The 24,700-nt window shown below is 37.3% G+C and overlaps 1 protein-coding gene across 4 annotated transcripts in view; it reads right to left on the bottom strand.

Moving 5' to 3' along the window:
* Nucleotides 1-24,700, bottom strand: part of LOC122801123 (guanine nucleotide exchange factor DBS-like) — a 3,406,519-nt gene that overhangs the window by 2,554,914 nt on the left and 826,905 nt on the right. For all 4 annotated transcript variants that reach the window (XM_044070650.1, XM_044070651.1, XM_044070652.1 and 1 more), the window contains exon 6: nucleotides 19,907-20,023. In XM_044070650.1, coding sequence (XP_043926585.1) covers nucleotides 19,907-20,023 — 117 coding nt within the window. The remainder of the gene's footprint in view (nucleotides 1-19,906; nucleotides 20,024-24,700) is intronic.

The following is a 24,700-nucleotide window of genomic DNA, read 5'->3' as shown; positions in this document are numbered from 1 at the left end:
TTGGCAAAACTCCTTTCTGCAGTTTGTTAGGTATTTTTGCTGGATACTGGATATCAGGTCTGGTCTCTATTTGACCTTTTCTGCTGTTTCATCTGTGTGAAGTGTATAAGTACCTGCACGAATGAGACTGTGTTTCTCTGTCTGAAATGAGATTTTTTTCTGATGTTTTCTATTTAGAATGAGGAAGTTTTATTAACCTCTGGAGAATTATTGGCCTACTGTCTACTGAATTTCCATCAACATGTGGAAATTGGGCTTACTGGATACTATTTGCCATACTTGATATAACTCAGGTTTGGCTATTTCTTTCACTCTGTTACTTCCCATGTTGCTCTATGGATGTTAGAATCTGATAATGTAGTTTTGTTATTTTATGATGCTGAATAATTTTTAGTTTTGAGATAATGAAACTCACTCATTTTTGTAAAATATATGGCTCTTATAACATTCATCACAATGTTGACAGTGAATAGGAGACATGTCCAAACTGTTAAGCATGTGTTGGTGATCAGAGTATTCATCTACTGAAAATGCATGCTGATATTTTGTAGTTTTGGCTTATGTTTCATTGTGGTTGTTTCACTTATTGGCAAGTGCAGCTTGTGGACTAGCACTTATAGATTTAATGACTAGGTTTTGTGTTATATTGTCCAGAATTATTTTCTCAACTTACTGAATTTGGAAACTTGGATATTTGGAAATTTTAATTTATCTCTTTTTTTTTTTTTTTTTTTTTTTTTTTTACTTAAGACAGCTGCACTGTAAATTTATTTGTTTGCTGAGTAATAGAAGGTAACTGTGTGAGATGTTTGGATCAGGAACCTGTGCAAATTTCCTTAGAGGAGAGCAATCCCCCAGAGAGGGAAGCTTTTATGTTTTTCAAAATTCTGAGTCTGTTTATAAAATGCTAACTGGAATAAACATGGGTACTACTGTGGTGTTAGTTTTCATTTCTTTGATAGTGTTACTTAAAATAGAATCAGTGCAACCTATCTTTGGAAGACAATCTCTGGTAAGGTGCATAGGTTCATACCAACTTTATTGTCTAATGGCCTTCAAGAAGTAAGATTGGCATTGCCTCCCACATGGAACCTTTGCAAATTTGTTTATGTCTCTGTTAGTGATTTACACCTTGAAACAATGAGATAAAGTTTATTTTAACAGTGATAGAGAAGGGAGAGGCTGATCAATGGTTCCAAAAGAGTATTTTAGTGAAGAAAGTAAGTTTGGGAAGAAATGCATGTATAATATAGGAAAGGAATGTTGGAATGTATTTGAAACAGAAAGAGTGGAATAGGAAAATTACAGTTAGTCTGGATTAGGCAGAAACATAACCAGATTTTAGAAAATTGTTCTTTAATGCCGTGTTGGAAATCAGGAAGAGTAGGGATGAGTCTAAGTGGGAAAGGAAGAATATTCCAGATTTTTGCAACATAGTTGAAATAGAGAGAATCTCCTGTTGAGTTTTTGGATCTAGTGGTATTAATGAGACCTTGATTACTGGATGTTAAGGTATTGATGTGAAGTAGTAATGAATAGTGTATTTAAGGTCAGAACAGCTCCCAGGTTGATAGAGAAGCATATGAGCTGTGATTAATTGTGAGTAAATTAACTGATTTTGGAAGTTTCTTTAAGGGCAGGGCAATGGTCAGAGTAAGAAGGAAGATTTGAGGCAAAGTTTGCTATTTTATTGTAGCAAGTGTTTGGTTTAGCTTTTAGGTGAGCATTTAGGATGAATAAAACAAAGATGGTAGTAAGTAAATATTTGCTTATGTATGTTTTTCTTCTGTTATTATTAAGGTAGGGTTTGTATTTGTATAAATTTCCAGACTTTGGTATTTTTTATTACATATGTGATATGGTAGTCAAATATTAGGTCATCATCCGTTATGACTCCTAGAAGTGTGGTTTGGGTTCAAGTCTTACTAGGGTATTGTTATTTGATGTAACAGAAAAGGACTGTGTATGCTTCATTGTACTGTTAGTGGTAAAAAGTATAACTTTAGTTTGTTGGTGCTAAGAAGGAGTTGGGAGTCAGATCAGCCATGATTCGAGAGAAGAGGAGTGGTGAGTGATTTTTCTGTAGTAGGGTGGGTAACGGATGAGCAGATAAGAGTTGAGTCTTCTGCATAACAGATGATAGAGGCATTTCCAGATGCAGTGTGAAGTTAGTTGTTTTGCTGAAAAGGAGAGGATATTTTTATTTATTTAACATTTGTTTACCAGGAAAGTCCAACTTGGAACAAAGAAAATTTTCAGAGGAGGCCCAGGGAGAAACACTCCAGGCACATGTCTTTGTAACATGGAAGGAAACCCAAGTACCTAGAGAAAACCCACACGAATGCAGGGAGGACATGCACACTCCGCACAGAAGGCACTCCAACCGAGAATCAAACCGGACAACCTCTTGCTGTGAGGTGACAGTGCCACCACTGCACCACTGCGCTGGCCATATTGAGACTGGGAGGAAGGAAGAATAGATTTGCTGCAACTTAACTGCCTGATGTCTACCAGGGAGGTAGTTGTAGAACCAAGATAGCATGTTGATAGAGTTTTAAGGAGACAAGTTCTGATAAAAACTTTTGATGTGGGAAAGTGCTTTTGATAAACCAAGAAAGACAAAGGAGACAAAGTTGCCTTTGTTCCTTTCACTGTTTATTTTATTTGTAGAGCTAAGCAGAACAGTTGTGGTGCTACTGTTAAGTCTGAAGATATATTGTGTCTTAGTAATGAGACTGTTTGGAGATAGATGGTTCATAGGTTGTGAGTGAATATACTTCTTCAAGATCTTAGCCAGCAGACAGAATATTGCCATGGACTGATAGTTAGAAAACACTAGGTATATACCCCCTTTGTGAAGTGGAATGAAGTATGACGTTTTCCAAACAGGCAAGTTTTCAGTTACTGAGCAGTAGATAACTAAGGCACAAGATATTATATTGACTCAGCTGCCATGTTAAGTTATTCTTCTGGAAGATTTTCTGCAGCTGAGAGCGACGGTTTTAGTTGTAAGGGCACTTTTTATGGTGGAGATGGGAATGGGATGGAAGGAGAAAGTGTTATTATGGTTTTCAGGAGTTGTAGAAGAGAGAGTGTTAGGGTTGTTTTTCAGTAGATTGAGTATAGACTGGATGAAGAAAAGGTTAAATTGGTTTGCTATGGACTCTGAGGTGTTGGCTGCTTCAGGCTGTGTAGTGGTAGTCTGACCTGGTTTATGTAGCTTATTTATAGATTTCCAAAGCATTCATTATCATCGTGGTGTCTTTGCTGGAGGGTAAAACACTAGGATTGCTTGTCGGTTTTTAATTTGGCTTTAGTTAGGCATCTCAGTTGCCTATATTTATCACTGGCTGATGGTGTTTGTTTTGCAACCCTCTGTTTGCAGTATAATATGTTTTATTTCTTTTTGGAGCTATGGAGCAACATTAGTTTTTGTTCTTTTTATACTTATACATACAAGTTTATTAAGTATATTTAAAAAAAGAGTTAAAGAATGCTACAGCATCATTAAGTGGGATTGTCTTTACAGGGTTCCAATTAAACATTTTCAGAGTTTCATTAAATATATTTTCACAGAATGAGATTAGGTTCTGGATTGTACTGTAGGTAGTTGTTTTGTTGGGCCTGTTGTGTTCTCCTAGTGTGACAGTGGGCAAGTGATCACTTGTTGTAGAAGCTAGACTTCTACATTTTCTCAAATTTCCCAGGTTGCTAGTTAGTATCCAGTCTAGTATACTTTCTCAAATGCTTTTTTGTCAGCTCTTGTGGGTATGTTAATTATTTGGGAGAAGCTGTAGAGGTTTATGGAATTTAGTTCTAGTTGAGCTGTGTACACCAGTCAATATAAACATCACCTTGAACTGTTGTTTCATAAGAGATGGTGGTGTAAAACCAGCTCAGAATACCTTTGATTATTACACTGCTAGTACCTGGTGGAATGTAAAAAGCTACTGTACATATTGTTTTTGTTTGTCTATTTTAAATAATGCTACTAGTGGAAACAGTGAATCTTATCTGGATATGGAATTAGTTTCAATACGTTCTGTGTAATATCACAACACTACCCACTCTTTTTTGTCTGCCAAGTTTAAAAATATTGCAGGTGGGGGGGGGGGTACCTTGTTTAGACAGGAGTTTGAAATAGAAGTTGTTTTTATTGGGAATGTGTAGGTATCTTTAATAAACTAGCATGCAAGTGATAGATAAACTGAAGAAGTTCATGTGATATGTTGTGGTAGTATGAGTTATTTTGAGTTTATACTGTGACTTGATTTGTGGTTGATTTGTAGGAATTGTTTAATGCATACTTTGGTTTTGTTAGTCTATACAGGGTTAGGATGAATAGAAGAAGAATATTTGTTGGAATTATCTTAAGTAAGTTTAACAAGGTAGTAGGGCTGTAGTCATAGTTGTTTTTAGAGGTTGGATGGATGTGAGAGATAAAGTATTGCTTATTAAAGGAAAAGTTGGGGTAGAGTTAGTGCTACTTTTAATGTAGTGTATGTTAGGGTGGGTGGGAATTGAGGGTATGGTAGTGGAGTGAGCCCAAGCATATTGATGGTGAACAGAGTGGGCTGCACCAAAGCAGCAGGCAGCACAAGCATCCATAAAAACTGTTTGACTGGAAAGCACCTAAGGTAAGTTATACTTGCTTCCTGGGTCAATCTTGAATAACTTTATTATAGAATATAGTTAATTTAGTAAGAATACAGAATAATGAACAGTTGGCCAGGATAGAGGTTTTATGAGGAGGTATCTACAGGAATAGGAATCAGTAGGGCATTTCTATGCAGCTAATCTCTGAAGTCATATAGAGTTTGTTAATGACCCTTGTGTGTGTAATTTTGCAGGATGTAATTTGACAATATGCTCTGACAAGTTCTCATCTAGAACAGCTGTGATTTCCATGAAGAAGGTGAGCAGGTTTCACAGGCATGATCTACACTTAACATACCTGTACTGATAAGTGTGTAAAAGCCATATACTGCCAATACCCTTCTAAATCAGTTTCATGCACATCCTCTCCATAACTTGCAGATACTGGCAAGGCTGAAGGATACGTAGTCTCTTAGGTCAGTTGTGAATCTACTATTGTGGATAGGAGCTATTATGGCCAACGGGCAAATTTTAAGAATAAAGTCAGTGCTGATCCTTTGCTCAGTAAGATGTGCAGTGCGTCTATGAGCTTTTCAAGTACTGTTAATAAAACCTCCAGAGACAATGTCCAGCTCATGGAACTGCTATTCTTTGTCCCCCAGCATAGCTCATTCTGACCTTTATGAGGATGTCACAAGTTGGTTGTGGGAATCACATGAAGGTTCACAACCTAGTGCTGCAGCAAGAATTTTGTGTGCACTACCTTATTAAAATCTTAAGTAAATTTATTTGCAAGGATATCGGCAATATCTTGGGGTTCACAATGTAAAGTCCTATTGACATTTAAAGCATTATTACTGTTCTAGACACTATCCCTCATTTTACAAGAAGAGCTGAAAACCTTTATACTCATCTTCGGCTTTTATAGTGAGTTAGGATGGCATTATTTTCACATATTGTTTTTGAAAATTCTCTCATGGGCTACATTAACCACAGTTTTGTTATTCTTAGAATAACACGGCACAATATCTAGCAGATTATTTCTTCTACTAAGAGTTGTTACTGAATGATCTAAGTCATTTTCATTAAAAAGATGAAACAGGCATTTTGTGTACTTTTAGATAATGCAATTACTTATTTATTTATATATTTACTTATTATTTACAATTTTTTGACCAGGATGTTCTGACCAGGCCATAGAAGACCTCCTTTCAGCAGAGCCCCGGAGAGAGAAAAGCTCCATTTTAAAGCATGCAATTTTTTTTAAATATTAGTAGTTTTATAAATCAGTATTTTAATATCAATTGACAAATATTGATAACTCTAATACAGATATTGTTACTACATAGAAAGGAATATGGGATGTCATACGATATGAAATATGCAAATACACTTTTAACAAGCAAGTTGTGGGAATATCACAAAGAAATTTTAATACAATTTTCTGTTGTTTCTATATTGTGAAGCCATATTAGGCAAGGGCAAGTTCCCAATTAAGTTCTAATAAGACCATTCTTTTAGAGGCAGATCTTAACTTGTGTCTTTCCCTTCTCACACAGGGAAGTGGAGAGTGTAACCATGTTATTCTATATTTCTTTCAAAATGAAATGCTCTACAAAGTTTGCCATTACATGGACTGTGCCATGTCAGAATGATTTCTGGTGCTCGACAAACTTTACAGTGTGTTGGCACATCCTTAACCATTTCCTCAAAGACAGAAAACAACTGACATATTTTCTTACAAATTAATATATTACAACTTAAAGGATCAAAAACAGGCTGTTAAATCACTGAATGAAAGATTAAGTTTGTAATACCGAGACTAAACCAACATAACAGTATCAAAGTCAATGTATATCTCTTTCTACATACTTCTTCACACACTGCTGATTAGGTCCAGTTGACAACCACCAGATAAAACAAATCAGAACATGAGACCTCTGGCCAATCAGCATTCTCTCAGCAAATTAATGGATGGCATATTATGATCTGATCTGCCTGATGGTGATGGCAGCTGACAGCTATTAGTAGTGAATTTAAACACTGCAGTATCCCTGTCTAGTCTGGCACTTGCAATATTGAAACAGTCAAGAAACTCTGTTAAAAATCATGTAGTGGTTCGCTGTTTCACTTTTCTAGTATCCTGTATTCATTAAATGATTCAATTGGCACAACATTTAATAAAATTTGCTGTAGAACTACTGATGCCTTTGCCCTTACAACACTACATTGCCACCTGGCTTGAAAAAATAAAGTTGCGAAACAATCATCAATGGACTAAAAACATAAAGTCCTACCCAAAGATCAAGGAAATTCTAGAATAATCCTATAGATTCTGCACTTCTGATCGAAGTAGGAAGCTTGTATCAGTAGCTAACCAGAGATAAGGAAATAAAATTGCATCATTTAACAGTTTTAAATTTTTGTTTTTTATATGTGGTATTAGTAGAACATAAATGTTTTTAGTTGCCTACTAGCTCAAGACCTAATAACAGTCTGAATTAATTATTAGCAGGTGTCAGATATGCTAAGCATGGTCTGACCCTTAGGCAATGGTATGAGGCAGAAAATTAGGAAATTCAGTCTTGTCTGATATGATATTCCTTTATGGGCTAAGCTAATCTTTAATGCAAGCAACTGTAGACAGCTGTTAAATACCTTAAATAATAGGGATAACAATTCATGCTGGCTCAAAATGTATCACATTGCATTTATTATGATTGAAATTTAAATCTCTGACATTAGGTGATTTTGAAATAAACGGCTATTTAAAGAAAACAGGTCTACCTTACAGGTTATTACATCAGGTTTTATAATCATCTTTATATTTTAAGATCCAGTATTTAGGTGAGTAAAGAAAGGAAGGGAAAACAACATTGAATAATACAGGTCCAAGGACAGATCATTGTGGAACACCAAAACAGGCAGGTTGGACTCCATTATGAAGTGTGAACATGGAGAAGGAAACATAGCTTTCTGCCTGACATCCAGGAGGTGATCCAATTAGCTAGGAGTGGGTAAAATACCTTTACCAATAGGCTCATAGGTAGGTACTAGGCTATCTGCCGAAGGCATTTATAAGCTTAACCGGAATGTGTTGGCTTTCGCCGCCCCCTTAGATTAGATCCCTGTGCCTCTGTCCAGCATGGCCATTGAAGTGATCCCCGGGGTAAACTTTCTGTTTCCCATCTACTCATCAAGGTTTCTCTTGAAGAGGATTAGTGAGGAGCTCTGCATAATGCAGACTGGAATCTTGTTCCAGAGCATGGGAAGTCTCTGGGACAGGAATCTATCCCTCCAGCACATCCCATTGTGAGGTTTAGACCCCTAGAGCATGTGGCTCGAGGGTATGTGGTTTTCTTTAGGTGGAGCATGTCCATCAATTCTGGGTTGGACATGGCCTTGTATGTCAGTCAGGCAGAGATCACCTCTGAGTAGGCAGTTTGCAACCGAGTACAGCTGGAGTTTCTTCAGTTGAGCTGCATAGGGCATCTGTTTGAGGCCAGTGATCCTCTTGGTGAAGTACTTCTGTGGACTTTCCAGCTGTTGCAGGTGTCTGGTAAGGTACATCCCGTATGGGGCATTGTACTCTACGATGGGTCTGATGAGTGATGTGTAGAGGGGCACAATGATCTCTTTTGATCTGGATGCTAACCCTTTTGTGATTAGGTGGGCCACATAGAAGGATTTTCTAACCAATTTGGCAATGTGATTATCAAAGGAGTGGCTACTATCTACTTGGGTCCCCAGATCCCTTATTATGTCTTCCATATTTAGGGGGCTACCATCTATGTGGTAGTTTGTGTGTACTTTGTTTTTTCCAAAGGGGATGCCTATGCACTTTTTGGCATTTAGCTTGAGGCCATGGTTTTGACACCAGGTATCTGTCTCAGTGAGACCCTTTTGGAGGATGCCTGTGTCAGCCGGAGAGTCAATTTTAGCCCCTAGTTTGCAGTCATCAATGAACTTGGTCAGCCATAGTCCTCCTGTGCTTGCCTGTACCTCTGAGAAGTATATGCCGAACAGGAGGGGTCCTAGGACTGAGCCCTGGGGAACGCCAATTGTAACCGGTTTAGAGTCAGACCTAGCTCCCACCTACTCTTATTATGTGGTTCTGTCCATGAGCCAGTTGACAACCCATCTCATGACGTAGGGGTTTATGTTCAGGCAAGTGAGCTTGTCTATAATACCTGAATGAGGAATGGTGTCAAAGGCCTTTTTGTGGTCTAGGTAGGCTGTGTGGACCACCTTTCCCTCATATATAACCTTGGTAACTGTCTCAAAGAAGTCCACCAGGTTTAGGAGGCATGATCTGCCCTTAACAAAGCCAAACTGGGTAGGGTCCAATTTTCCAATATCTCTGTTAATGAGATCCATGATGCTGCACTTCATAGCCTTGCAGACCAAGCTAGTCAGGCTTATAGGGCGATAGTTTCTGGGGTCTGTTGTGGCTCCACCTTTGTGGAGTGGATTAACCATTGCTGTGCACCACTCCATGGGCATGTAACCTGTGGAGAGGCTGAGTTTGAACAGTGTGTTTAGGTGAGGGGTTAGTTCATCTTGAGCTTTTGTAGGATGCAGCCGGGGACACTATCTGGTCCCATTGATGCTGTGTTTTTGGCTTTGGAGAAGGCTGTTTTAACCTGAGTGTCTATTATTTCAGGGGCACTACATTCTTCTGGTATGGTTATGGGCCCTTTTGGGGGTGAAGTTTGCACTGAACCTGTCTGCCAAGATGTTGGCGATGTCAGTCGGTTCTGTGTATTTTGTGCCATTCTGCACTAACTCCGAGCAGATCTGAGAATTGCCACTTAGATTCTTGACATAGCTAAAGAATGCCTTGTCGTTATCTTTGGAGTCCTTGGCAATTTTTCTTTTGAAGTTAGCCTTGGATGATTTTATGAGGGATCATAGATTCTTGCTGATACTGATCAGGGATGTCTTCCCTTCTTGGGATTTTATTCTTTTCTGTACTAGTTTCTTCCTTCTATGGTATAACTTGTTTATGGCAGGGGTCCACCAGACTGGTTTCCTTTTCTTGGAGGAGCGAGTCTTGGTTTTGCTTGGATAGTATGATCCATGCAATCTTGTAGGTGCCCGTAGAGTGCATTAGTAAAATATTTTGGAGCTTGGACAGAGTTATCCTTTAGCATGGGGGCTTTGAAACTTTCCGTCTCGGTCTTAAGTAACATGAAGTTTGCTTTTGAAAAGTTTTTCACGGTTGTTTCTTTGACCGGGGGTGGGGGTGGAATGTGGATATCCAGAGTGATTAGTTTATGGTCAGATCTAACCAGTGAGGGGCTGACCTCTGGTGTGGAACACCAGTCGCACATGTTGATGATGACCAGGTCCAATATGTTGTCACCTCTGGTGGGGGTGTTAACCAGTTGATTCAGGGCATTTGAGATTATAAATTCTAGGAAATGTTGGGCAAGGGAGCTTGTACTTTAAGTAATAAGAGAATTAATAATGACACCATGTGATAAGCTATCAAAGGCCTTAGCAATATTCAAATAAATGACTACAATACTATGCCCTATGTCCAAAGCTAAGCAGGTACATAAAAAAGTCATGTAATATCAAAAGAATTACCATATTCGGTATTGATTTCAATAAAGAGTAGCAAACAAACTTTAAAGCAGTTACAGAAAATTGTTGTGAAAGTCTCTGGTCTTTATTTCTCAGTCTTTTCCTTAAAAGTCCCTTGTAAACTGGGATTACATTAGCAAATTTTCCTGATGAGACTGAATAGACTCATGAGTGGTAAAACAGCTGACTACTGCAAATGAACAATACATTATTCAGGAAGATTATCAGGTCACATGACACAGCTGGGATTTAAATGTTTGAGTGATAACATAAACAAATCCTTTGCAATTGCTGGGCAGGAACTGAGATGGGGGATGGAAGCACTGTATACACATCACTATCAGTATTATATCCAACTGACACTAGAATGGCACGAATATTTATTAAACAAATGCAACCAATTGTCTAAATTATTAACAATGCCATCACTTATTATGGGACTAATGCATTCGACTTGATTCTTTTTGGCAGTTCGCATATTTAAAACTTCTTGTTTATTTTATTATTGGCTAGATATTCCTCAAAGCTGCCCTTACAAACTAGAACAGAGCATCATAACTGATTAGTTACTTTGCAATATACCATCACACAGCTGCCCCAGTTTTATACGATTTTATATACTTTAAATATATGCCTTTTCTTCTTTATCAGCTTGCTAAGTTTGATATTCCACCAGGGGTGAGAAAAATAATTTTAAAGACCTTTTTCCTAATGATGCAATCAGACAGAAGGATATTACCTGCTGATTCAATGTGAGTCCAGCTATGCTGTTCTCATTACTGTTGCCTTTATCCCAATCTACATAAATAAGAATTGAGGTCGACATTTTTAATTCCAAATTACGCAGACTGTAAGCAAAGATGATGGAGCTGTGCATCCAGAGAAAAGTATACTGAAATCAATGTTATCAGAGCTACCAAGAGGTGCAAACAGTGTGAGGTTTAATAATAATGTAGGGTTGTTGGTAAATAGCAAGTCAAGAATATTATTTTGTGTGAGAAACATTATACAGTAACATTTATGCCAGGAAATTCTGTTTCCATGTAAGATTTGCCAGTATCTTGAATTTATTTAATGTATGGACGGTCAATGTCACCGATAAATATACAATGTTCATATAGTTAAGAAGCAAAAATGATGACATACCTGGTTTGTTGGTCAACGTTTTGTCTTGGGTTACAGTATCATGCAATAATTCTGAGACCCTGTCTCTTTATTACATTATTGATTTCAACAACCAAGATTTCTGAACTATTATCAAAGAAAAATTGTCTGGCTGCTAAATCAGTGATAATGAAAGAATGTTTTATTTATTTACTCCTGACATTTTATTTATTTATTTTTTCACTAATTTGTTGATTCATTCATTGGTTGACTAGGGTAGATAACTGATTTTAGAGGACCATTTCCATTTTCAGGTTCAGCCCATAGTAAACAACAAAAGTGAAGACTACAGTGACAAAGGCATAAAGGGATAAACAATTACAAAATATAAATCCATTATAGACAGTATATAAAAACAACAATTATGTGAACATAGAATGATACAAGCAAGGATTAAATAACTCCTAAATCTGGACAAGTACATAGGAGACAGCATATCATATACATACTATATTTTAGGAGATATTTTGGTGACTTTAGTGAACATACAATAGGTATAGTAAAAGATAGTAGTGGGAATGGGAAAGGAAGCTATGAGGAGATGAGAAAAGGGAGTGAGATGGGAAGTCCCATCTTGTGAGAGCTTGGTTGATGAGGGTTAACGAGAGGGTTTAGTTTGCACATGTAAAGTTTATTTCTCTCTGGAACTGTTTTCTCTCTTGGATGGAATGCACATCATCGTAATTGTAGAGAATATGGCAAATGTGTGTTCTGTACTTTGTAGTTTAGGGAAGAAGGTTAATAGGTGTGTCAGTGATCTGAGGTTAGAACATTAGCAGGGGTATCTCTGGGATCCTAAATGATTCTAATATGGGAAGGTTTATTCAACAAGCAATTTGAACAGGAGAGACTAAGAGAAGAGTTTTTATTTGGGGGATTGAAAACTGTTTAAATTTAGAGAAGGTGAAGCAATCACATACCCTTTTGGGAGAGAGGGCACCAGGATAAGAAACAGTTACTAACTTGGGGATAAAAAGCATTAACATATTTACATAAAGATATAACCCTGAGTAAGAACTACTTATATGCACAAACTATTAATTGGAATTGCTGTAGACAGAGTTTATAGTCATTTAGAAAACAAAATCAATTTTGGCACTAGAACAAAAAGGTTAATAAAAGAAAGTCATATGGAACAAAGGATTATGTGTTGCTAAATGAAGTCATAATAGAGAATTGTAAAAAGGGGATGGATATATATATATATATATATATATATATATATAGCAAGGACAGATTACAAAAAAAAAAAAACATTTGACAGCATACCGCATTCATGGATAAAGGAATGCTTGCAGATGTATAAGATGTACCCTACATTGATGATTACATTACAGTAACCATGAAACAGTGATAAACCAATTAGCAGTTGAGCTATGACAAAGGTCAAATATTATCCCAGAGATATAATATCAAAGGGGGTATTCCAAGGTGATTCTTTGACACCTCATATGTTTTATCTTGCTCTTAACTATTAAGTTCTTTACTTAACTGATAAGGCTATGGGTGCAATTTGGTTCCAAGAAAACAATCTTGCTTAAAGATTTTGCATCTGCTTTTTGTGGATTTTTTAAAACCGAATAGTTTACCAGATAAGGATTTGAAAGCATAACTACAAACAGTTAAGACATTCTGAGATATGTTGCAAAAGCAACATTTAAAACAGGAAAGCTGCAGAACCAAGAAAATATCAGCCTGAAACAAGAATGTGATATAAATGAACTTTAGCAGTGCATAAATATTTGGGTATAGATGAAGGATCAAAAATAAAACATGAGCAAATGTGAAGAAAGCTCAGTAAGGAAATATTCAGAAGACTAAAACTGAAATTGAAAACTGCCTTGACATCTGGGAATAAAGTCCAAGCTATAAATCAATGTGCTCTTCCTGTTATAACTTATGGTTTTGGAGTGATTGACTAGCCCCCCAAAATTACTGGATCAAATGAACACGTAAACAAGAGAAATGCTTCATGCTTATCAAATTAGATATAAAAATCAATGTATACCAATATTATATATTTCTCACCCTGGAGAAGTTATGGGCCTCCTCCGTCTTGATTGTGTGCATAAATCTAAAATGTTATTATTGCACAAATATCATCTGACATCATCAGATCCAAACATACTAAAAGTTTTAATTCATGAAAAGTCTAAGATGACATCTGTGTGCAATTTAGCAGAAGCATTTCAGTGGTCAGGATCTGCCAAGTCACTCACACACTCAGGTCACTGAACCATAATTACCAGTATGACTCAGTCATAGTCCATGAGGTATAAATGACCTGAGAAGTACCTCTCTGGGCTGTATGAAGAGAGGCATTATGGAGCTCTCAGACCATGTTCCCCAGGATGCTATGTGCTTAGCACTGAGCAGCATTTTACCTTCTCCAAGGATGATGTTGCTATATGAACAGAAGATGACTGACTTTAATAATTAGCTTAGCTTATATTGTCATGCAAAGGGGGGGATACAAAATTTGTCAGTAATGGAGAATATGGTCAACAGACCACATTGCTTCGCCAAGGATTGCTTGCACCTGTCCTCACTAGACTTTCAAATATTGGCTAAAACATTGCCCTCCATCTTAGTGTCATTTTATGGAAATGCCAAAATGACAAACCTTCCAGCTTGGCAAAATTAACCCAATGGAATCTAAAGGTGTTACTACACAGTGCGATGACCTTAAACAGCTCTCCTCATATGAGAGAATTCACACATCTGTGCAGTTACTGAGTTATGGTTTAAAGCTTAGGCGAGCACCCCAGCAGTGCAGGGATACAATGCCTTTCAGACATTTAGACCAGCTTATACACAGGCAGGGACTAAAGATGGAGATATCTCAATAAACACTCCATGTCAAAGTTACCATACCTACAGCCCTGTATCGTATCTTATAATACCATATCATATCCTCACAACCTACAGATCACTTTCTATGACACCTGAAACCCATAGCTCATACTTAGACCTACTGGAGACACTTCCAATTCCTCCCAATGCCATAGTCATGGGGGACTTTAACTACTCTTCTCTAAACTGGGAATCCTACACAATCCGAAACATGTAGGACTAGAGATTCCTGAACTTTGTAAACACAATCACCCTGGATCAGTAGGTCCATAGGTTTACTCAAGCTGCAAACATACTGGACATACTACAAATATGAGATAACTGTGCAAACACCCCGCCCCCCACAGTATAGTATCTGCTCTGGTAATTTCAGACAATAATGCGGTCTCGGAAATAAAAATCAATGGATGCAGTGACCCCAACAAATGCTGTATTAGTTAGCAAATACTCTAAGGAAGGCTACCTATTATTAAGCGATTACCTGGCAAAATGTTATACCCCTCCAAACCTGCAGAGCACAGCTGCCTATACAACCCAGTACAATTATGTTAATAGATGCATAGAGACAGCTGTGCTTGTAGAAACAAGTACAGAATAAACTCAAAAAGCAGAAAAACTAACCGCACTGCTAGAATTAAAACATAAACAGATTGAACAACAAAAAGAAGAAACATCATAGCTAAAATTAGAAAGGGCAACACCCAGCAGGATAAAAACTCTCTCATCAGGCTAAACAAAAAACTAAGAGGGTAAATTACATCTAACAAAGCCAATTATTAGGTAAAAATAGCTTCCTTGGCCAAAGACAGTTACAAAGCAGTCCACAGAAAATTCAGCTCAAATTTTACCCACCCGGCCTTCCCCCAAGTAATATTATCAAACATAACCCTCACAACTATCATTATCCTAAAAGTGCTCGCTAAGGATAAAAGTACTACATCAATGGGCCCTGATAACATCACTTTATTCGTCTTAAATAGCCTGAAGCATAACCTATCTAGACCTTTGAAGTCAATATTTAACCATAGCCTCCAGACAGGCTTTGTGCCATCTGAGTGGAAAACTGCAATAGTAATCACTCTGCACAAGGCTGGTTTATCAACACGCCCTGGGAATTACAGACCCATAGGTCTGACTTGTCTCATATGCAAAGCCATGGAAAGCATTATCATGGATGTAATTAATAATGACATAAGAATAGTTCAGACACTGGATCCAATTCTGTTTGGCTTCACCAAAGGCAGATCATATCTATTCAGTCTGGTGAACTTTATTGAAAAGGTCATAAAGGCAATGGATGAGGACAAAATGGTGCATATGGCCTACCTTGACCAGGCTAAGCCATTTGATACAATACCACACTCTGGCATTGTAAACAAACTCATGGAATTGAGCATTAACCCCTGTATTATGCAGTGGATAACCAGGCTCTCCGATAGGACCCAGGAAGTTAGTATAGGGGAGACTACCTCAACAAAGACGTCATTCACTAGCCGAGTCTCCCAGGGCTCTGTGCTGGGTCTGCTCCTTTTTGGCATTTACTTCTCTGAAATCAAAGCCAGTGTCAAAGCCCTCTGGCTGACCAAGTTTGCAGATGACTGCAATAAAGAAGTTATAGATTACTCCCAAGACACCTATATCCTACAGAAAGGACTAACACAGAGGAATCACTGGTGCCACAGCTTAAAACTCAGTGCCAATAAATGTATAATAGTACCCTTTCAGAAGTTTTCTACCTTAGGAAACTACCCCATTGATAACATGGCCCTAAGAGTGGACCCCATAGTCAGGAATTTGGGGCTGTATGTGGATAGTAACCTGGCTTTTGACCAACATGTGGAGAAGGTACTAAAGAAATCAATCTATGTTGCTCAACTGTTAAGCAAGGGCATGGCATCTAGGCCAAGGAAGTCATTAATCTTCTGTATTTAGCCCTCATTAGCTCCATTGTTGAATAGGTTACAGTGCCCCCTTCAGTATGTGCCTGGCCAATCTCATGAAGCATCAGCGATAGAACTGCATCATGCATTCTCATGCAAGGTCATAGATATGGCTCTATCATGCAATCTCAAGTTGGGTCATTGATAGGGCTCCGTCATGCATTCTCATGCAGGGTCATAGTTAGGGCTCCATCATGCAATCTCATGCAGCAACTGGAATGTTCACTGGTCTAGGGACTTGAACTTTGCTTGTGACATAAATAGGACATGCTGGAAGGACAGGTATGTGTCTCAGAGAATGCCCCTCCTCTGGAACAGGCTTCCCATCTATATGAAGCAGAGCTCTTTCCTAATTCTATCCAAGCGTAGCCTGGACCAGTGCATAGAAACTGGAAATTCACCCTAGGTCTAGTACCTATGTTTCTAATGGGCAGAGGCAGTCTGTAAATCTTTCCCTAATTTACATATACCCCCTAAAGGCTAGAAAATCTTGTGGTCTACATCCGGGATGTACTGCTGGGCTTCTAACGGCCACAGTGGTTGTTGGCTGAGTATACACCTATGAATTCCTTTGTAAAGAGGTACTATTACAGCCTACCTCCATTGGTCAGACGTGTCCACATACTAACATTTTGCTTAGCATCATTAATAGTAGTTTATTTATGTTTCCTTGATAATTTGTGGGAATCCAGTAGGTATGTTGGTGGGTTCTATGAACTTGAATTTTCAGTTTTAATTTTGACAGCAATTAACCTGTCTGTAATTATATAATGGATGACTGTCTTTGTTTCTATAGCACTCCAACATATGCCTTTCCTTATTGCAAAGTTTGCATTTTTCTGCATGTGCATTCCTTATGTCCCATGGTTTTCTGATAAGTTCATTGTTTATTGATAACATGTTATATTAATTTTTTCTTTCAATTTTCTGATGCTGATCTTTTATAGATCAAGTGAATTCTCTCTGAAACAGCTATAAAATGTCCTTCCCTCAGTCAGAAGCCAAAGGTGTAAAGCTATATAATAATGTGTTGATAAAGACTATGCATGTTGAAAAAAGTTTGCAAAAATGTTAAGGAATAAATTCAACATCTTTTTAATTAATTTTGTTCTGTTTAAGAATTAAAATACATGCATACATACAAGTAAACTATTAGATATGTAACCCTGCTTATCCAATTTTCTGTGTTAACTGCACAACTAAGATGCTTTCATTTTGTAAGCAAAGATTTAAAGAAGTGCATTTACCCTAGTGGAAACAAAAATGTAGATAGCAATTTTAATATGTTTATTTTATACCTATACAACACAGCCCTGTGCAATGCGACAATATTAATTGATTGATTGATTGATTAACACCTTTATTGAATTATCACTAATTGACTAATTATTTGTTTGACTGATTTATTGATATACATAGCTTGCAGAAAATTTAACAAGTGCAGGAAAGAAGCAATGTTCATGAATTAATACAAAAGCTAGAAATTATTGAATGTATCACTATGGGATGGAAGTATTGGCTAGTGCTGATCAAGGCAGTCATGAGGAAATCACAGTCCCTGGCTTTAAAAGAGAAGCTGAAGCATTGTACTGGAACCCTTATTAGCAATGCTGGAAAAAAAGACCAAAAGAAATGTGGTGACAAGGAAACTGATAAGTCTTTGGATCTGCGGTTTGCTCAGAGGACTGTCAGTGGAATTCCAATCTCTGGTCATGTACTGAAACATAAAACATTGCAGTTTGTTCAAGCAATAAATGGATTAGATGACAACTTCCAACTGCGGAAGGCTGATTGCACAGATTTAAAAGTTATCACTGAATAGGGCATTACGTTACTGGCATCCTTAAACACTTTAACTACTCCTTTCAGCAATAACCTGCGCTAACTGGTGGAGAAGAGAGCTGAGTCAAAGAATGTTTTGCCACCAGTTACAGAAAGGTTAAAACATACAGACTGTGTTTCACCAGATACCCACAAGTCAGAACTACTGGCTGTTTACAAATCTGCAGACCCTAGCTGTTCTAAGCATATTAATAAGAGCCCATTGCCTGTCTCAAACAAAACAAAGTCATGTGTCTGGAGTTTCACAACTTTATTTACTTATTTATTTTCTGAATTATTGACTACAGCAGTGGACTTATTCTTTCAAGGCCTATTTCTCCCACTCCCAGCCTAAAAGTTATAGTATAGCAAGGAAAAAGCAGAGGGATGCAAACAAGTTTATGATGTGGCTGGAGAATGAGGTTACAGTTGTGCAGAATTAACAACAAATAATACAATAAACTAAACATCTACAGAGTTGCAATGCACTAAATGGAAAAGTAACACTGCATCAAATCTACATACGTACAGTGTAGCCATTTCATATTATGTAAAACTCTGTGGCACAGACATCAAAGAAGGTGATATAAGATAGTGTGAAAGTATGTCTGAAAATAAGGTATTAGGATACATGTATCTAGAAGTCTAATGTTATAAAGTACATGGAGATAAAATAGTGCATTAGGAAAAACAAACACACAATACGGCAGAAAATGATAGAGATAATGAAAGTGTAGGAAGGAACAACTCAAAACAGTTCATACAGTAGAATGTAGCAATAAGGTGTGCGAATGAGATGTTGAGATGAAAAAAATGTATGGCTGGAGTGTAAAGAAAAAGTATGTGGGGGAGTGACAGTGGTAGTGGAGTTGGTAATTGTTCAAACCACAAATGACTGTCCACTTAAACTACTGCTTATATGTACTGCTCTGTATGATCATTTAGTTTGGAGCTAATTTATTTATTTTATTTGTAGTTTGTTAACCAGGACAGTCCATTGGGCCGAAATGAGCCCTTTTTCAATGGAGGCCTGGGGAGAAAAGCTCCAGAAACAATATTAGAATATTTACAAAAAAAAAAAACCAACTATTAAAAGCTAACAAAAATATTACATGAATGAAGTTGTAGTTATAATGATAATAATAATAAAAAGCATATTGTGGTATGTGAATGGATCCCCTACACAACGCCGACATTCCAGAATGCCGACAACCATATGGCCGACACCATATGATCGACATTCAGAATGCCGACATTGTGAGAGGTCCATAGAAAAGGAAAATAAAATTTCCTTTCAACTGTTAGCAGGGGGGCTATGTCCCCTGCACCCCCATGGGGGGCTCTTCCCCCACCCCACCCGTAACTTTAATATACCAACTCCGAGATCGCACTACAGTGCAGGAATGGAAATCTTTCCATTCCGCACTATAGTGAGATGCCGGTTCTGCATTGTCGGCATTCTGGAATGTTGGCAAACTGAAGGGGACCCATGTAAATACATGGGATAACAAAGCATTTTGTAGTTCAAGGTATGTCAATACCTACAGAGAAACACCACGGCCACACAAACGATATGAACAAAACAAAAAACAAGCAGGCGACGTAAATACCTAAACTATATAAGACATAATAAAAGATGGTATTGTAAAATAAGTTGTAAGAAGGTGGTAAGAAGAGCATAGCAGGTGTTAGGTTTAATTTGTGAAAGAAAGCTTGAATGGAATAGGAGTGGAGTAGGTAGAGGTTAGGAAGGGTGAGAGCAGGAGCATTCCCAGTTAGAAGAGAGGTAGGAATAAATTGATATCTTAAAACATGAGACAGACAGCTAAAGATTGCAGAACTTAAATATTTAAATATACTTTGTATCAAATACAGTGAATATTGTTTACAATTGGTTGTGATAAAAAATGATTTTCTGAAGAGCAGTAAAAGACCGTACTTACAGTTCGATGGTGAATCCACTGACTGTGGCAGTATTCCATACAACCACCAAGCTCTCGAGTAAGCTGGCTTTTGTCAATATATCCATGTAAGTCGGACTCTGAATTCAGCATAACAATCTGAAAAACAAACAGCAGCATTAAAGAGATTTTATCCTGCTGAAAGTTATGTCCAGTGTTTAGTAATAAGACAGCACTTGGACCAGGACCATTACATAGCTTTTACTATATCTCAGTCATGCTACACATTCATTTCAGGAAATCCACACCCTAACTAGATTGGGTGTACATGTGTTGCTACAAAGCTGTAACACAACAAGATGACAGTGGTATGTTTCATGTGAAGTATATACACAGAGGTAGGCGCAGAGCGTGTACAACAAAAGTACCAGACTACCTGGTTTACTGTAGTACAAACCTACAAGAATGAAAGAAAATAATGATTTCTTCAGAAGACAAGGACAACTGCACCCCACATGTTTGGAGGGGTCTTTGTTCCTTAGAGAATGCAATTACACTGGAAAGGCCTTCCTTCTCTCAAGGCTGTGTAGTCTCAGAGTAGTTACTATTAAGTCTGGAGATGTATTAGCAAGAGGGCTTGATTCCTACAAAAATATATCTGTCTGTAACATGTTATTGTTTCCGTTTGCCTCGCACAGTTTAATAGCTGTTTACATGCTGCAGTATTTCAACAAACTGTACTGTCACACTATTGTTTTTTTGTTAAAATGGATTTGACAAGTTTGCATTTGATGAAGCATGCTTTGTTACATTCAAGTGCTCCCATATGTATAACTTGCATGAATCTATGTCAACCTACATCTGGGTCTTTGTAAACTCTTTAGTACAAAAATACACATTTTGTGGACGTTTCATGAAGACTGATATTGTGTTTCGATGATGGAGTAAACTTTCTGGTTTGGAGTTTACAGGCAGATTTCTTGGTATATCTGCTATGCAATGGCATAAGTGATAATAACAGTCTAAACAAGAACACATGAAAGTACAGAAACAGCATAAGCTGAAAATACATCGTAGCAGGAAACTGAGTGTCTGTTGTCACAGGTCTTAGAGAAGGCCAAAGGAGGAGTTAAAAGAAGCAAAGACAGTGTAAGCAAAATCATAAAAACAAATTAAGTAATGCTGTAAGTTTTAGTTCAAGCCACGACATTTGGAGCATACAGTGTATGACTGCTAGATGGTTTAGCAACAGCAGCACTTTTTCTTATTTTTTTTATTCTTAACTGCATTTATTTGCTAACCAGGAAGCCCCACTAGGCACAAGAGCCTCACTGGGGTTCCTGAATGACTAAGTAACTTGCTTAGACTTGCACAATAGGTAAGTACATCCTTGAGGGGAATCAGTCCCAGAATTACAACATAAAGCTCATTAACAGCCTGTGGAGTAGACCTCTAAGTTCCAGACATATTGTATCAGTAACCATTTAAGGTTTGTAATCTGAATGAATCACTTGCTTCAAATCTTGAATAAGTGACAAGTGACAATGTCATGGTTATTTTTGCTCTGTGCATTTATGTATACTTCTTCTGATTTGTGCTTCAGATATTTCAATAATGTGTGTGGAAAGTAGTTGGCCTTTTATTGGTTGAACAGTCCTTGTACAGTCCTTAAATTTATTGTCAATACAAAGGTAGAGGAGTTTGTGTTTATTACCCAACTCTAGCCATATGAGCTGTTAAAGTGATTTACAGTGATGTACTTTCCATCTTTTTTTGGGATTAGAGTCTAGTCATTGTGTTACAAATAATTGAATTTAATGATTGAGGGGTTGGTTGTTATATTGGTGTATAAGATGCAGTAAAAAATGAGTTTAGATCTTACAACAGTACTGGATTAGGTTTGCCTAACTGATACACAGAGAAAGTAATTTACTTAATGAACTATTCCTAATTGTTGCATTATTAAATTGGTCAGTGTATGTTAGGTTTGAATCAAATGATTGAAACCAAAATTCAAAAAAACAATAAAAATAAGAAACCTGCAGGCCACAGAGACTCCGACAGGTACAACAGGCAGTAAATGTACAGTAAAATGCACAACAGTAAGAAAATGTTTTATTTAAATATTACTTAAATCTCATTTAAAAAGTATTTAAAGTTTTTTATCTGTCTTATTTGGTTGTTTAAAATGTGTTTTGTCACTTTAAATTTTTTGCTTTGTCTAGAGCTCGGCAGCCAGGTGATCATGTGATTTTGCTACTTAAATGGAGTTCAGACAATGTAGTTTTATCTGAAGAAGTTTATATTTAATAAACAAAAGCGCTAATCCACTGTTTTGGTACTGTTTTGTATTTTACTGCATGTTTACTGGTTGTTGTACCTGTTGGAGTCTCTGTGGTCAGTGGGTTTCTTATTTTTATTGAATGAAATGATGCCAAGATATTTTTCAGCAGTTACTAGTTCTATAAAAGTACACATGATAGACAATGAATATGTGTTTTATCATGTAGGCTAGCTTCTTAGGGGAGACTGATGTGCGTTTGTTTTGTTGGTATTTTAAAACATACGTGAATTGGTAATTTAAGCTGATTACAACAGTTATGAAAGAAAATCTTCACACTTTTAGTTATTTGTTGACTTTGTCGATATAGTCTTGCTTGCAGACAGCAAAAACTGTGATGTGGTCATTAAGGGTGTATTCTAGGCTACATGTTGATTCTATATGGTGTTGTGATGTTCTGTGGACCTAATGTGTGGTACTTTTTAGCTGCAAGTCTTGTCATTCTTAGTAGAATGATTAATAATAATTCTGGCCAATTCATACAGTTTCATGTGAGTATAGGTCATGTCTATAGTGTAGCCAAGACTGTTATCACCACGTCTGATTTGTCCCCTTATTATTAGGCACTATGCTGAGGTGTTGTCAACCAGCACTAGGCCAGTGTAGTACACAGTAACATACAGGCAGGCCAGTTTAACATTTTGTGTGAGCTAAATGGTATGTGTAATCCTACTACCCCCCTACATTTCAGGTCAGGCAGTTGGCAGGGTACTTGCAGCTGCTCAGTATTATTACAGAAAGTTCTAGCACTGATCTGTAGTACATTGAGGTCTACTATTTTGTCTTTTTTATATATTTATAGGGTGAAAACTTTAAAAGAAGTGGTTTATGATTGAAGAATAAATGGCCGTTGATGGATCTGGGATACAGATCTTTTTCTTGCCGTTGCAACATGGTTTTCATCTTATGCCAACAAAAACCAAGACTTAGATAGGTAATTACTGCTATATTTTGGAAGAGGATTTTCATGAAGGTGCTACAGATATTTTTGATTACATGGACTTAGCAAAACTGAATGATCCAAATCTACATTCAACAAATCTTCCCTTAACATCTTCTGGGATGGACTGTACAAACTGTTGGGCAGATTCCTTAAAACCTATTTGTACTAGCAGCCCTACATAGAGCATCAGCAGTATCATAAGCACATTTGGTGATATGTGCCCCTGTTTTATCAAAGACTGACCCAGTTTTTATATCCTTTTTATTTATTCTCACATCAGTTAGGCCTTTCTTCTGGTTCTCAGTGTACAGCAAAATTTACTTAGATATTTTAACTTATGTCTTGGTTCTTCGTTACCTTAAAAAAACAGAATATGTGAGAAGTACAACTTCCTGCTACACCAGTTAATTACTTGAGTTTCCTTGTCAGGAGGTAAGATATTATGAATAGCTATCTCCCTGGACCCTTTCAGAACATTCATGCCATTTACAAAGGATCAACTAGATAAAAGATTTCCATAGATACACATGCAGTCCCAGGCCTCTATAACATCTAACCAGCAAAGGAGATGAAAAGCAAACAAAACAAAACTCAAACCAAAAACAAGGTTTGCTTCGAGAACCAAATAAGGGCGCCAAGACCACATGATGTAAAATTCCAGATAGTTTATTCTGTAGAAGCAAAAGGATTCAAATCTCTATAACATCTGTCAGAGCTCCTTGTATTAGATAATTGAGAGCTTGGTTGTTGGGAAAGTGTCTTAAAACATCCTCACAGGATAAAATAAGGGATTATTGGGAGCTTAAGTGGATCAAGCTTTAATAGGACAGCATAGCTCTTCACAGAATAACATTATTTAATTCATTAACTGAAGTGGTCCTTTACAAAAAAAATGGTTTAGCAGACAGACATTTTCAGGAGGAAGACTTTTCTTTCTCAGTTTCTAGACATATTACTAAAGGGGAATTTAATTGATTTCCTAAGGCTAAAAGTCTTCTTATGTTCTTCCTTAGAACTAGAAGATGGTGGAGGAGTAGGAGATCTACCTCTTCTCCCTTTCTTACCAATCCCAGAAGTGAAAGGTGTAACAGAAGATAGTGAAATTTGAAATTGCTCTTTTAGTATATTACCTAGTTCTCTAACAAAATTAACATAATGAAGTACATGGACAAAAGTAACTAAAACATTGAAAAAACAGAAAGGTAAATACTGTTGCTATGGGTGTCCAGGTCTGAAAAATAAGGATGGTAGTTACCAGTTTGATCAAAATACCTGGGAATTAGGCATCTAGGTGACATGCATCCCTACTGAAATATTATAGAAGCTGTAGTAACCAGATGAGACACTGGCACTTCTGGCAGTGTTTAATGAAAAACAGGCCCAGCAGTACATGACTGAAAACTAAAACCTGTGGTGGAACTCCTTTTAGGAGCAACTGTAAAAATATTGCATTCAGTCACCATTTTAATAACCATTTTTTGCCAGATCAGCAAACAGTTCCTGCACTGTTTTCCTGTTTCTGTTGTCCACCTGAAGAATGTGGATAATTGGT

This window comes from Protopterus annectens, chromosome 4.part1 (genome assembly GCF_019279795.1).
Source record: "Protopterus annectens isolate FY-2018-M chromosome 4.part1, PAN1.0, whole genome shotgun sequence".
NCBI classification, from domain to species: domain Eukaryota; kingdom Metazoa; phylum Chordata; order Ceratodontiformes; family Protopteridae; genus Protopterus; species Protopterus annectens.
The sequence above is the reverse complement of the archived record's forward strand: the minus strand, read 5'-3'. Positions and strand labels throughout refer to the sequence as shown.